The 15,836-nt window shown below is 46.1% G+C and overlaps 1 protein-coding gene across 1 annotated transcript; it reads right to left on the bottom strand.

The window, feature by feature from the left end:
* Positions 1 to 2,009: 2,009 nt before the first annotated feature.
* SRP72 (signal recognition particle 72) lies at positions 2,010 to 15,819 on the bottom strand. The gene is made up of 19 exons (XM_063156555.1): positions 15,685 to 15,819; positions 14,537 to 14,657; positions 12,663 to 12,786; positions 11,716 to 11,859; positions 10,851 to 10,962; positions 9,802 to 9,833; positions 9,125 to 9,249; positions 8,971 to 9,028; positions 8,660 to 8,791; positions 8,134 to 8,262; positions 7,564 to 7,636; positions 6,939 to 7,003; positions 5,850 to 5,945; positions 5,288 to 5,391; positions 4,616 to 4,693; positions 3,864 to 4,001; positions 3,560 to 3,597; positions 3,084 to 3,240; positions 2,010 to 2,266 (listed from the first exon to the last, which is right to left on the bottom strand). Exons 1-19 carry the CDS (start codon positions 15,782 to 15,784, stop codon positions 2,092 to 2,094), a joined length of 2,001 nt encoding a protein of 666 aa, XP_063012625.1. The 5' UTR covers positions 15,785 to 15,819; the 3' UTR covers positions 2,010 to 2,091.
* Between the last annotated feature and the right edge of the window lie 17 nt (positions 15,820 to 15,836).

The raw sequence follows: 15,836 nt of genomic DNA, 5'->3' as shown, positions 1-15,836 counted from the left end.
ACCCGCACCGCGCACGGAGAGCGCCCCCGCAGCCCCCGCCGCCAGCCGGGCTCCCAGCGCCGGGCTGGGAACCCGCGAGTGGCGGTGAGACAGAGAACGAGCCCTGCCGCGGGCGGTTCTCGCTGGTACGGGAAGGCCACGGGTTCCGCACACCTGCTGCTGCACCCCCCGCTCCCACCCCCGCCGGATTTGCTCCCAGCTTGTTCTGCTTGCGCGCCCAGCTCCGGCGCAGCAGTCAGGACACTGGCCAGGTAGCCGGGACAGGGCTCCGGCAATGTCACGAGTCGGCCTTTCCATCAGGCCAGAGCTTGTGCTAGGTTTCACCAGAGAAGACACCTGAAGAACAGAGCTGCGTTCTCCTCCGGTATCTCCCCTCCAAACACGGGACTGCTGCAGGACAGTGGTCTCTCTACTGTAGCCACATCAGGTGCTATCTAAGTGGGGGCACATCGCCCAGCGAAGTAATTTAAAACAACATTCTTTGTTCAGCACTCAGTTGGCAGCAAGTGCCTGCCAGCCATTCATCTCAGCCCCCTTCTCAGATACTCCCACTGTGCAGGCAAGGTAAAAAAAATGATTCTACATAGTAGATTTTTACTGCCAGGAGACTCAGGAGTTGTTTTTTTCTTAAGCTGCATGTCCCTAAGTAACATGTCCCTTAGTCCCTACCTTTTAAGGCCTTTGCTTTAAATTCTTTCAGACAGAAGCTTTTGCCTTTTGGGCTGACATCTAACAACCCTCTCCAAGGCACATTTCGACCCACTGACAGCCCGTGTCTGGAAAAATGTTTTGGCTACATTCAGATCAAACCAGAATTTTCAAGACCTGTGTTGAGAGATAGTAGTTTAGCCTGAGTAAGTTTTCAGCAGCATGAGATACATAGTTATAATTCTGTATGATTCAGTATGCTGTTTGCTTAGCTTTACTTGCTCAGGATGAGTAGCTGGATTTGCTGAAGCCTCAGGCTGCAAACCATGAATTTATACCTCCATAGCTGAAATTAGTTTTCCTAGTAATTTTCCCTAGTAGCTGGCATATTGTTTTGTCTTTAGTACAAGAAAAATATTGATAGCACACTGTTGTTTTTGTTGTTGATAAATGTGTTTATCCTAACTCCTGGGCTTTTTTTTGTTCCCCTGCTCTGCTAGCGAGCAGGTGCATCAGAAGATAAGGAGACAACTGTCAGCAAAGCTGCAACTTCACAAGAACCATCAACAGCCTTCCTGCACCGACACAGAGAAACACCTGAGTAAGGAGTTAAAGATCCAGATCAAAAATAACCATTGGGCCAAGAGGCATGCAAGTTGCATGCAGGATGGGCACTTAGTCTCAAAGGTATCATTTCTTGAGTTCTTTTGTTCTGGGTCCCTCTCCAGTCACTGAGCTTAAGCTGACCTGCTGCTGTACCACTCCATTTTCATAAACCCAGCACCTAAGACTTGTAGGAATGTAGGGTCAAGGCCAAAGGAGAAGGAAGCACACCTCAGACAACCACACATTCTGCTCACCTTTGTTTTGCCAAGCCCTTTAGAATAAGGCAGCTGGCTTGCAGAAAGTGGGACGCTGAATCTGCTGCCGTACACTTCACCATGCTTTCTCCTAACAGTCTTGCTATCCCCCTTCAGCCTATCTTATCCTGTATTATAAAGCCCAGATGTCTTCTAAGATGCTTTGTGCCTTTGCTCTTTGGTGGTCAATGACTGACTGACATAAAAGACAGTGTTTGCATCACGCATAGATAAATCTGCTAAAGGCCTAAACTGACATATGCAAGAGGAGCATGAAACTACATTTTAAGAAATTCTTGATTATCTCACATCTGTTAAATGTCTGGCAACACAGAAACATTTATTCTTAGGGGCTTTGTTTGACTTTGATGGCAACAACCAAAGTCACAGTGAGGGCAAATGTGAGGAAGAGAACATGGTGAGCAGACAGATCATGGCATCTATACCAGCCCATCTCCCCCCAGACCACTGACAGGCAGGACAGAGATCCAGATTCCAAGAGTCTTTCGCCAGCACTTGCTTTTGACCTTTATTCTGCAACCAGCATCACGTATTGAAGGAGGGACGTTACCCATCCTGCTTTTTACCACCCTCCTTTAGCCCCTTTCTTCTTTTTCTGCTGCTGCTTCTTCTTGGTGGCTGGAGCACCCGCGGGTTTTTGGTGCCTGGGAGGGATGACGTTACTCGCAGCCGATACAGCTGCCCCGCTGCCGGGCCGAGGGGAGGTAGGTGGGCTGCTGGCAGTTCTACTGGCGTCCCTGCAGGAAGGCAAGAGAAAAAGACACCATGTGGGTTCACAACCACCTGCAAGACATGGTACTAGTGCAGGGAGCTGACAGTGGAAACCAGCAGCTGCCCCATTAGGTAGCAAGCATTATGTATGAGAGGGCACTCATGCAAGGAGAGGCTTCAACATACAGAAGGAGCTGGTGGAGGATGGGAACATGTCTCAAAGGGCAGCAATCACCTTCTAACTGATGTTCACTAGATGGTGTAAGTCACTGACAATGAAAGCAAGGCTAACTTTTTAATAGATGTGTGACAGCACATGCAACATGCAAGAAGCCTTTCAGGTCCCACTCCTAGGCAGTGCAAATCCAGCATCCTTCCTCTCAGATGCTAGTTAAGACACCATCTTGCTGTCAGGCTTCATACATAATGGTAATTCTTGATTCCAGTTCAAATAATCAGTGTCAGCTTAGAAGGAAGTACAGTGTTTTCTCAAATCATGGCTAATGGTTCTACAGCTGCCAAAAGACTTGAAAGCAAATTGCTCAAGAGAAAGCATGCAAAATTAATCTCATTGTCAAAGGAGAAGTGCATTAAAAGACAATGAGAATTTTATTTGCACCTTGGCTCCTTCAAGCATGCCTATCCTATCACACTGGTTTTCAGGAACCTATAGAGATCTCCAGGGAGAGCAGCTGGTAGCAGGTTCAAGCGGCAAAGGACGATGTCACTTGTGCTACCCGCAGTTGATATGGTGACAGAGCTGCAGCAGAGCAGCACAAACACAGCCCTCCCAGTTGCCCAGGAGTGAATCCCCCCATTGATCCTTGCAAAATGGGTACTTACAGTTCAGAGCCAGTTGTGGTTGAACCCTGAGTCCCCTTGCCAACCTGATCCTTCTTCTTGCCCTTCTTCCGTCCACGGTAGTAGGACCGCTCTCGCATTGGAAGCCACCGCTCAGGGTCGGGAGTCACCTTGGGGTCGTAGTTCTTGGGCAGCTTTCCTGCAGAACATCCAGTGCCAGGAAATGAGATTGAGGTCAGCACACCAGAGGCATCGCCAAGGGACACGCTTGGGATGTCAGTAGCAATGGCATGGCAGCACAAAGAGACCAGCAACTACATCACCCTATCAGGGTGTTGCTCTCACTCCTGAGGAAAAATGCCCCAACCAAACAGGCTATCATAAAGATCCATGTTTCCAGAGACACAGTCCTAGCAAGGGCTCTAGCTCCTAGGGACCTGGAGGCTAGCTATTTGGAGAAAGAATCTGGAGAACTCTCTGGAGCTGTGCTGTTTAAACAGCTAGGAAATACAACTTACCCTTCTTTTTTTTCTTCTTTTTCTTCACTTCCCCTTGTCTGAAAGGAAAACAAGACATTGTGACATAGCAGAGACAGAGCAGACAAATCAACTAAAAACTAGCTCTGGAAGAAGCTAAACCATTCCCTTGGTCTGCTGCTACATAAAGCTCCTTGCAGTCAAATAACAGGCTCCCTTTCCCCCAGCTTGCCTTCTACAGCAATACCTTTACCACACCAGGTATGGCTCTTGAACTACCCCAAAGAAGGATGCACCAGAGCTACAGCAATAAAATTAAATAAAAAAATATAGCAGCCTGCTTTACCCTTGCTCCTTCTGCTGGTTCTCCCCAGTGAGCTTGGCAGCTTTCTTCCGAACGTAGGTTGCTCCATGGGAGTTCTCCAGCGCATCAACATCTACTTTCAGTGACATGGTGTCTGAGGAAGGCAAGTGTTTGCTAAGACTGCAGGGAAGAGTTCAGGGATGCAAACCAGCGAGCATAAAAACCCATGTTCTTTCAGAAAGCAAGAGGCAACCTCAGCTTAAATAAATTCTGTCAGTTAACAATACAGACAGCAGACAGGCCTATGGGGCTATTTCCATCTCTCTCACTAGCTTCTTACACAAGTTGGGATGAGCTGCTTAATCGCCAGCTGCCTCATTTTTCCCCTCTTTAATACAGGGAACAGCTTCCTGTGAAAGCAGCTCAGGTGACAAAAGCAGTATGTGAATGAGATAGTAGGTAAGCAAGAGCTTTGCCATATTGTATCAGTCCTGCATTACTACCGCAGGTTAAAGATCCCGACAGAAAAGATGCAGGTGCTCTTGTTTTTGGTTCCACCTTGTCTTATTAACTCTCAAAGTGGAGGAGGCCAAAGATTAAAGGGTCCTGAGATATCACAGTAATGAAGCCAATTAGAGAAATAATGTAGCTCAGACAACTTGACCTGGATATGTAGCTGTTCCAGAGAGGTTCCTTGTCTTTTTTTGGGTAAGAGTGGGTCTGAAGTCCCCACACAGCTGAAAAACCAAGGAAGGAATACCCAAACACCTCTTTCACCACCATTAAAAGGATACACTTTAGCTTTTTCAGGGTCAACCAGGGAATAGGCAGAGATGAGCTGTGCCAGAGTATGCACATCTTTTGGGTTTTGCCTTTTTAGAGGAAAAAAAGAAAACAAAACAAAAGGACCAAGTTACCAATGTTACTCATCTCAAAGACCAGTAACACCACACAGTGCTTGCTGCTGCAGCACTGTTGCTATCTGTGGGGACAGGCATGTTAGTATGTGGTCTCCTCCAGAGCACACCACCAAACATCACTGGTGTGGATTAAGGGAGGTACAGACAATTTCACAGTATCATGAAGCAGGCAATAGAAGAGGAAAAACCCAGTAGCAAAGGCAAGTTAACACTCCCCCCAGTAAAAGATCCCATTAAGTGCACAACTGAAACTAAAACCTAGACATCCATGTTTATGTAGCACTAGAAAAAACTCCATTCCAGTCCCCAAAGAAATGCTCACTGCACACAGAGGCTTCTGGGTAAGTCTACCAGCGAGCACCAACTATAGATCAAATTAATTATCTCCCCTTCTTTCAAAATACAGCCTTGCATTGAAGCCCCTGTGCAAAGGCAACTCTACAGGACAGCTACTAGTCAGTCAAAATTGTCAGACATTGCCCACCACCAGACCGCTTGCAGACGACTCTGGGCAGAGACCTGCTGCTCAGCAACCACCCAACTCACTTCCAGAGCTCCTCCAAGTCGCTGATTGCTTCCTTCTTCCTGCCATGCTTCAGTTTGAAGTTGGCAGCTTCCCTTATCAGTGACAAATGGACAGGAGACTTTGGCTGAAAGACACAGCAGCCATGATTAGTTCCTTCCTATCACAGTGTGGAGCCCAGCTGTAGCTGGCTTTAATGCACCTGAGGCTTGGCCAAGGAGAACTGAGTTAACATCCTGTCATGCAGAAAGCAGACCACCTTTGCACTCTGGGAAGTGAAGCAGAACTGATGGGACAAGGCAGCTTGCTGCTCCACCATATTTTCCTACCAGGGAGAAGTCCTGATTGCTACATTTAGGCATCCATTGATGCCACCCTCCTAATCTGACAGGAGCTGCTGCTCCCTCTTCATAACACATATAAAATAATATGTTATTGATAAATGATCACAAAATAGGAGCTCATATGTCTCCAGATCCCCAACTGGATAACTGTTGGGGCTATGCATCAACAGGAAAACCTGAATTGGACTTGCTAGAAAATCCAGGACAGGTTCTTGCACATAACTCCTCTGATCTGACTTGCCTGGTGCTGCTGATACCACTGGATAGCCTGTGTGAAGACTTCAATTGCACTGTCAATATCCTCTTCGTGACTGTACATTGTCACCAACGCAGACACCTGCAAATATTCAAGAGCAGTAAATAGCAGATCTTCATGCAAATTATCTACAGCCAGAGTCTCAGCAGTTAAACAATGGGATTTCCCAAAAGCAGAGTCAATGTGAGCTTTCTGCTCTGTCCCTAAAAACCAGCTGGGGTAACAGGCAGGATACCCAGGGCACATCTTGCTACCCAAGTCACTCCCAAAGGAACATCCCAGCATCTTCTTCCTATGGTACAAGCCTAAGATTGCATTCATAGAAGGAACCATCGTGTCTTGGCACTTTATATGCTTATCACAGAACTCAGTTTCATTAGAAAACCTTTTTCATCCCCCATTCTCTACCTCAAGAGCTATGAAAAAAGAAATCAGCACTGAAGAGATTATAAGGATACTGTCCATTTGCTGACATCCCAGTTACAAGTAGAGGTGACCCAGGGCAAGGAGCTGTCATTGTTAACTGCCCCTATAAATTATTTTGATCATTCACACTTACAATTGGAACAGATCCAACTCTCAGCTCCTGTTCAAGATGCTTATGCTGAACATGTGAGCACTTAAAAGGCCATCAGGCTTTTCTGAATAGCAGGTGCGGATAAGCATGCAATCAGGGTGATGCTGCAGGGAGGGAACACAGCACTTTCCCCCTAAGGCCTGCTGTCCTAAAGCTGCTTCTAAAACATCCTAACAGTACCTACCAGCAACCAGCAGTTGCTCCAGTCATGTTATGCAAGTAAATCCAGGCAACATTCAGGACTGAGAGATTACCAGGGAGTGGGAACATAGGCAGAGAGCATCCCTCTGACAGGCAGAGTACTTCTGTGACTATGTTCAGGCTACCTGAAGCAAGTTATAACACCACCTTTGTCCAAGACCAGGAAAATGGCCTCAGAATCCTTGCAGACACTCAAGTCAAGTGGCAGCCACAGGGAAGAGGCAAAAAGGAGCAAGCAGTGGAAAGCTCTCCTGCAAGGGAAAAACCTTACACAGCTCAGATGGAGTTTTGCTTACCATACCAGGCTTGTGCTGCAGTTCTTCTATGCTCCTTAGGATCATGCAGGCTTTGGTGACACTGCCTAGAAAAGAGACAAGGAAGAACACACTCTGAATGGCATCACAACACCTGATCCCACCAGAGAACTTCAAGCCAAAGGTAAACAATGGTGCCAGAGCAATTCCCCTTCTCACATCTCCCCCATTGCAGGAGTTAAGGACAGAACTCCACACAATGGACCCTTCTGCTCTTGTCACATCCTGCAAGGGTTCAGGAGCAAGCTTTGGCTACCAGGGAGTTCTCTTCAAGCTCAAGTCTGTGCTGCCTGACTGCATACAGGAATGGTACCATTACGGAGCCTCACACTGCTCCCAAAATTATCCAGCCCCAGAGGAGATTCAGCATTTCACAGAGACTGTGGGCACTTCTGTCTGCAATATGTGGAGCCTATGTATCCAGACATTAGCTATCAACATTATCCTGCCATAGCTAAATATATGTATTACCTGACTGAAAGTACCTCTACTCTGCACCCCTGTCATAACAGTGACTGCAGCAAAGCTTGCCCTGAAGTCTGGTTTTCTTACCCCTTGTACCCATGTCAAGTGCAGACACTTCCCAACAAAGGAGGACACTAGATACCTTGAGCAATTTTTAGCTGGGCCATCGTCAGCTTGATCTCAGCTGCATTGGCAGGGTGCTGGTCTGCAAAGTCCTGAGAGTCAGAAGAAACAACAATTCAACTTGTGTGTGGGCACCAGGCTGCTGCTTTGGTGAATCATATGTTATGCTCAGTCACAGCAAGCTGGCAAGAGCCAAAGAAAGCTTTCCAGCACAAGCAGGTTTCAGCACACAGCAGAGAAGGACCACCAAGTGTGCCCTTTCAGATTTCCGGCCCAGGCCACTCAATCAATCCAAAGAAGGGTGTTGCAAACTGCTTGTAAGCAGAGCTGCAAAGCCTACTGCTTACCCTAGAAGTCTACTACAGCTTCATAAGCATACAAATCAGAGGTGTAAGGGAACTATTTCCCTTTAAAAGCAGAATTGTTCAATTGGGTGTGAAGGCTTTCCAGCAGCATTAAACCAAATCAAAATAAGGAGTCAAGATAACCCTGGAAATTTAAACCAAACAAAACAAACTAAGGGAAAACAGCACAGGAAAACACAACACACAGGTTTAGATGGTGCTTGGCCAACTTTCTCTTAACCTACCTGCAGAAGCCCTACGGCCTTTGCATGCTGCTTCTCACGGCACAGCTGAGCTGCCTGGATAAGCACAGGGAGCAGGTGCTCGGGGCTCTGGGACTGCAGGCTTGCTGACAGCTTGCGGCACTGATCTGCCTGCAGGGGAAAGAGGAAAGAGAGAGCTCACTTTTCTCACCTCTGCGAGCACCTCACACAGGGCCAAGAAACCAACAGAATCTAAGAAGAGATACTAGTGGTGACTCCCCTGAAATGAGTACACAGAAGCAAGAGGTCCTTTTAGTGCCCCTTCAGACACATTTAAGAATCCCCACATCCCTTTTGTCTTCTGGGTATCTCCACACCATCCCCACAGCAATACAGCAATACCCAAGACAGTTGTGCTTATAGGGATGATTTTATTTTTCTACTCACTTATGTGCCTAAACCTAGAGGTCCTATTTTCCGAAACAGAACAGCTGCATCTTTGTTTTTTCCCAGTCAAACTCATGTGGATTTAATCCATAGCTACTTACTGCAGATCAGTTTCCCCTACCTGGTTTGTGTACATTGCAAGCAAAGCCTTGTTGAATTCAATTGCCTGGAGCTGCTTCTTGGAGAGTTTATGCTCAACTCCTTCTGCATTGGTCAGCTTCACCTTTTTCTTTGAATCAAAGACATTTTGGTCCTGTGGAAATCACACATCATGAGAAGATTTCACTACATTCCTTGAAGAAGAAAAGGTCCCTGGGTCTGCAATTTAACTACAGTTTAAGAAAACATCTTTACTGATTATCTTCCTTCTCTCCACAGAAGCAGAGAAGCAAGCTGACTAACCACAATGAAAGTGGCAAGGTAATTCTATACCTTGTTAATTGTGATGATATTATTTGCAATGACAGCAAGGAGTCCTACATCTGTTGGCCTGCAGATAAGGAAAGTAGAAAGCATTCTGTTACAGAACAGCAGTCTCTCACAGATGGAAGGCTGAGCATTTGTTTTTTTTAAAAAAAACCCTTACTTCAACTTGATTATTTGATTGTAGAGCTGTAGAGCATCCTCTGTACGTCCCTGCAGTTGCATGATATAAGCCATCTGACCATGAATAATAGCCAGTTCAGCCTCAATGTCTTCTTCTGTCACATCCTGAATGAAAATCAAAGCAAAAAGTTAAAAGCTGTTATCTCACCTCTCTTCCAGCTTCAGCATTCTGCTGGCAAACATCTGTGAGCATTCCTGGGCAGTATTAGCAGCAAAATATCCCAGCAACTACAGATGAAGGTTGTACCCACAGCACAAACGGAAGCATATTTGAATTAAACTAGGAGAAAAGAAAGCTTCACCTACTCTAGCTAGAACCTGAAGATTACCTTAACTTGTACATTCAATCTGCCATTCTGCAACGATTGGTTACAAATTCCCTGTTTGTCACCACCCACTCAGCACATTCATCCCTAGCAGGGGTAGGTCACAGGGAGGTTTCAGACAACCTGCACCAGAACTCTGCAAGGAGCACAGCAGCAAACAGCCTGTGGTGTCAGCTGCCCGCCTCCTACAGCCATGATGGCTGCCCCAGCCTCACAAGCTGGTACCAGCAGAGCAGCCCTGGCTCTGCTCTGGCTCTCTGCACTTTGGGACTGCACCCTCACTGCCCCTGCTGCAAAGCAAACACTCTCCAGAACCACATCAGGAACTCACCGAGTCCTCTGACAGCGACTGGCGGCACAGCTCTACACGGAAAAACACAGAAAAACACAATTTAGAAGGCTTTAGGGTGAAAAAAACCAGGCAAGAAGCATGAGGGAACATAGAACCTTTCCATGTATCCCTGAAACTCCTGCAGCACTACAGGGGCACAGCAGATTACCAGGCTGATGATGGATGGGACTAAGCATGAGAGAGCAGACTATGTGAAGCAGAAGAACAATCAAAGGCACAGAAGATACTGTCCCTCCCAGACACTAATTTTCTCTCCTGACCAAAATTACTTAGACCTAGCTCCTGATTTTTCCCATAAGGATCAGCTGCAACTGCTCACCAGTTAAGCAGTGCAAGCCTGCAATATTCAGCTTACAACACCCTTTATGGGGCAGCAGTTCTGTAAGTTTTTCAGTACCCACACTAGTCACTTCTTCACTTTCTCACACTTCACCAGAGTATCACTTGTTTGTCCTCCAAAGGACTACTATCAAAGGACATAGGCTCAAATTACACATGCTTATCAGTTGTATGGGACACTTTCAAAACTGGGACAGAACTGACCTATTTATCTGTAAGAGCAATTAGATCAGACAGAACTAGTCCTTCCTAGTTCTCTCCCCAGATTTTTTAAACATGCAAAATCCCCCTTTAACTCCATTGAAAAAAAAAATCCTCTTTGCTAAAAAGCTCATTTACTGGCTTATACTAATTCATACCATGAAGTACCTTGAACTTTTATAGCATGTACTTAAATACATACTCATACCAACAAAATTTCATCTCATGTTTATGAGATTACATTCACATTTACTTCCTGCTTCAAAAAAATGCACAAAGTTATTGAATACAAATCAGGGGGCTGTAGGAGAGCCAGGACATGCTGCATGGCAGAGGAACACATGTCCAAAAACACCAGCTTCACAACAAATCCCGCTGCTGATCAGTTTCTAAATTCTCAAAACCTCTTTTCCTCTGATTTGTGCATCAGAGTGCAAATAACTGCTTCTACTACACAAAGCTTCCCTCTCACCTCACCAGGCTTTTACCTTCTGCTTTCTGTAGTTTTTTCATTGCTTCATTCAGCTTTCCTTGCCCAATCAATGCACATGCACTGTTATAACACAGCTCGTAGGTAGCTTCTCGAAGGCCTAAATCCTCCTAGCATGAAAAATAAATATAACATTGCATAAACACCAACAGATTTAACAGGCAACACACACAAACCAGAGTTTTCCTGTACATTCAAACTAACCCTTGAAATACATTTAAGAAGCAAATTTGATAGGGCAAGTAAGTTGCAGCACAAAGGATCTTTCCTCACACTGCACAAAGTCAGAGGCTGACAAGGCAGCAGGGAAACTCCAGCCTGAACCTGGGGACTACTTAGGCTTGTGCAAAAGGGCAACTAAGAACTGCTGCTCTAGAGAATTAGAAAGTGAATCCACAGCACTGAACAGGAAGCTGAGCATCCTGTGTGCACCTCCAAGGACAAGGATTTCTAAACAAATGTGAACATTACAGTCTTCATTGTTCATTAACAAAAATATTCCCAAGCATGGCTGGGTGATCATAAGAACTAGCTTTAACCCTGAGCAAAAGGGTAATGAGAAAAGTGCTAGTCACCACAGGTGTTCTGCTAATACAGGTTCAGAAAGATCTACTTCCTGCTCTGCTGTGACATCTAAAGTACAGGCTCTCTAAAGATCAAAGGTGAAGTGTAATTCATAAATAATAACAGCATTTATTCCTCCATACAGGGAAAACCACTACATGATCTTCAACATAATGAGAAATCTTTATGAGACAGGAACACCTTTCTGGTCCTGTTCAGTATCCACAATTCCAGTACAATTCGTATCCTCTATTCCTTGACTCTCACTCTTACACCCAAAGACATACATACTCACTTACTGGCACCACCTTCTCCCACGTGCTTTGTGCTGCCACAACAGCAGAGAGGTTGGTTTTTCTCTCCTCCTCATACTCATCCTGGGAGTTGCGGATGAGATCCCTGTACGCAGCCAGACAATCATCGTAACGCTCCAGCCTGTACAACTGAGAAAGGAGAGGGATGAGCTCTCAGAACAGGATTTTCCTGTGCATGCCGGTAACTACAGCCTCCTTCCTCCCTCCCCATGGACTGGGGGCAGTAGAGCATCATATGTTTTAAGCTGAACATTACTAACATTTGCATCTACCTTTAAGGGCAAGCTATATAGACTACACTTGCAAGGACTCAAGCAATGACACCAGATACCTGCACAAAAATGACACAGCTCCTACTCCTAAAACAGCTTCTTTAAAAGCAGCAGTTTACTCAGTTTTGTCCTCAAACAGCCTTCTTCCAAATTAGATCGCCTCTCTAAGAAAGAAATTAAATGAATGGTCTTTCATGCAGCTGAGAGAAGACAGCCAATTCTTCACAAAACTGTTCTGATCAACCAGGAAAAAAAGAAGAGGAAAAACCATAACTTCTTTTTCGCATCACTTTTAATGCCTGAGACATCAGGTCCCACAAACCATTCCTGAACAGGTATCTAATGCAAACAGATGGCTGAACCACAAACAAATCCCATCAGATCTCTTCCTTCCTCAACCAGGTGGCTAATACCAGGCCAGACCCAGGAAGGGAGCAGAAGTCACAAATGTATTGCTTTGGTTCTGTGGGAATAAGATGACAACACTGCCTCCAGGAAGAGGCAACTGAAGCTTCACAGAAGTCTGAGCAGTTGGAACCATACCTGTCCTTACCTTCAAGCCAGAGAAGGAAATTCTGTCCCCATACCTGTCCCCCATTAGAGGAGGGACAAGGCATCCAGCATATGAAACTCCCACCAGGAAGAAAAGCTTGTAATTACCACTTGTCCATAAAGCTCCTTCAGTTTGTCTGTCTGCTGACTGGCACTCTGAATGGTCTTGAGAGCACTTTCAATACGGTTCAACCTGTATTCACAGTAGGCCTTCTCAAAGGCAATAACATCACTGCAAGGACAAGACAAAGGCTGACAGCCAGCACTAGAGTTTCCATTCAACAGCATTCATTCACATATAACCAGCCCTAATTAGGCACAGATTGCTACATAACCAAAAATCCAAACACACGATCCCAGATTACTGGATTATGTGTCTGTTCAGCACTGAAAGTATCTCCTGTCTTCTTGGTGTTCAACAGAGAAAGCATATCAAAACTTCATCCAAAAACAAAAGGTTCCTTTTTAATGGCAGTTCCACACACATGGTATTCCAAATCCTCTGTGCTCCAGGCCGCCTACTAATTATGCTAATCAAATGCTAAAAGGTAAAACAATAGCAAACTTCCTTCCCTGACATTTTCTTAAGGGAAAGGCATTACATTGCAATGAAACATTGTTACTGCAAACTTCTAAAGACAATTGACTCACAAAGAGAAAGGAAAAATATAAAACACAGTCCACTTACAGGCTGATACCAAGACAAAGGTAACATTAACATATTTTGAAATATGATTGCAGCAGAACTGCAGCAAAAGGGTTTGCTTTTGCAAACATAAATTGGCTTCAAAGCAAGCTCACACCAGGAGGGAAGCACTCTCAAAGAATCTGAGCCTTGAAAGCTATGTTCCACCTAACCCCTGAGTTACCATGTAAGACAAAGGAAAATAATCAGCAAGTCCTTTAGTTCATGCATGGGGCCACTTATTATTAGCTTTACTCTGCCTATTTCAAATGATCTCAATTCAACTGATTATTAAGGAAGTTTGAAAATTAATGGCATTTAGAATTAAATCAAAGCAGCCTCAGTGCAGGACAGGAAAACTTCAAGACAGACCAAGAACCACCATTCTCCTTGCTCTGCAGGACACAGACACACAGTAGAATGAGCTGAAAGAAGTTATAGGAAGAACTCTGAAACCAGTTGAATATAAAAAAAAAAATGCTTCTCCCTACCATATAATAAAATAATAGGCTAAAATATTTGAATTAAGCCCCTTTTGTCCCAGGAAAGAAGAAACTGGTGAAGAGGGTAATTACATGTTATTCAGATGCAAACAAAAAACAAAGGTATGTTTCATCACATTGATAATTTCAACACGCCTTTCTCGGAACTTCCTTAATAAGCACAGCATCTGAAACACAAGTTTTGCTGCCAGCCACTTCTTGGGTAGCACTTTTCATCCTTGTCATTGCACAAAGAGCATCCTTATGAGGAACAAAATTAGAATCTTAAGGACACAAATGAGAAGCTTGACTTGTTCTCAAACACAATTTGTCTCCAGGGTCCTGGTTTTGAGAGGATGCACAAAGGGCTTGCACCACCCCAAAAGCTGAGGCAGCTCCTTCAGGCTGGCAAAGCAAAGGACCCCAAGGAGCTGTATGATGAGACAGCCAAGCAAAGCCAACAGCTTGCTGCCACCAACAAAGGCTTCTCCCTTCTCACTTCCCTCCCAGAGAGATCTGTCCCCTTCCCTTGTACCAGCCACGCTACCCAGCCACATCTACAAGCAGAATCAGCATGTGAAGGTGGCTGAAAACTCAGGGAGAATCCCTTCAACAGTAACAGCAAGGTGTTAGACTGCCTCAAACTCGACCAGACCCTGTCTCAACTCCTCCCATAAATACGTGTGTCACCAACCCCAATGTCTCTGAGCATATCCTGCTCTTTATTTTGCTGCCTTATTAGTCCTCTCCACTGAAGCTGCAGCAGCTTCTCAAGGACTCAGGAGTTTTGTAAAGCTTAGCATGACACAACTCACCTGGTTAACACTTTAGTGTGGGTATTGATTACACCAAGGGCTTCCTTGAAGTTCCCATTCTGGATAAGACACACTACTTTACACTGAAGTGCTGTCACGTCGTCTTTGTTGATCTGCAGTACTGGAGGACAAACCAGTTTCAACACAGTGATCCAACTCAAACACAGCCAGGCTTTGTAAGAGACTCACATTATTAGAGCTGCAAAAACCCATCCTAGAGAGTGGCCACATCAACTTAAAGCATCCTGGCGCGGCCTGCTTTGGCTGGGATCATGAAACAAATCCCAGCAGGATAAAAGAATCCAATACAGACTCTGAACTTACCAGAAGCATGCACTGTGCTAACATGTCTGGAAGAGAGCTGCACCAAAGAGGCTACACAGGCCTGGGCAGACCTTTCCTTGGCATTTCACTTCAGGCAAAGACCACAGTGCCAAGGCCCCAGTGCCACGTAAAGCACACTCAGGAAGGAAAACATGTGGTACAGAAGAACGGTGTGGCTCTTGACAGGGAGTCACTTTACATGCTAAAACTTTCTGCCAGTGGATGACAGTGAATGAGAACTAGAAGAGAGGCATGAATTTTCCTATTTGATTTTTTTCAGGGATGCCAGCTTTTCCAGGACAGGAGATGAATCCCTACTGCCTACCAGCAGCAAAGACAGAACTTACAACAACAACGTGCCTGATACTGCAATCCCGTTTTGGATGCCTAGCCACCAAAACAACACATCTGAACGCGAACCCTCCGTTTCGAGCAAGTTGTAGTTAGTCCATATGCACACCACCCCTCCTCCAGTTCCCGGGGGAAAAGCCCTCCTTCCTCCAATGACCAAAACGGAAGGAAAACCCACGAGTAACTCCGAGGGCTTAACCCACAGCAAGGGATGCGTGCTGCAACACAAGGACCCGACGGTCACGGCACAGCAGCAGAGCCTGGGCCCCGGCCGCCCCTCTTCCCTCTAGCCCAACACAGTAAGATCCTCGCAGCCTTTGCCTGCGGCCCCGCTCCCGGCACGAACCCTACGGACGGACAGCACCGCTCCCCGCCGCACCGCACCGACCCGACCCGACCCTCCGCAAGGCCAGCGCGCCCGGGCAGAGACCCCAGACCCGCGGCGCGGGGAACGGCGCTGCCGCCGCACTCACTCTTATTGACGGACTTGAGTGCGCGGGCGAAGTCGCCGTTCTGGCCGCAGCGATTCACCTCGCTCCACAGCCCCGCCGCCGCCCCCGCGGCCGCCGCCATCTTGGCACCGGGAGCAGACACACGTCGCGGGGGCGGCGCCGCGCCGGAAGCG

Source organism: Melospiza melodia, chromosome 5 (genome assembly GCF_035770615.1).
Source record: "Melospiza melodia melodia isolate bMelMel2 chromosome 5, bMelMel2.pri, whole genome shotgun sequence".
In the NCBI taxonomy this organism is placed as follows: Eukaryota; Metazoa; Chordata; class Aves; order Passeriformes; family Passerellidae; genus Melospiza; species Melospiza melodia.
Note: the sequence above shows the minus strand (reverse complement) of the source record. Positions and strands in the feature narration are given on the sequence as shown.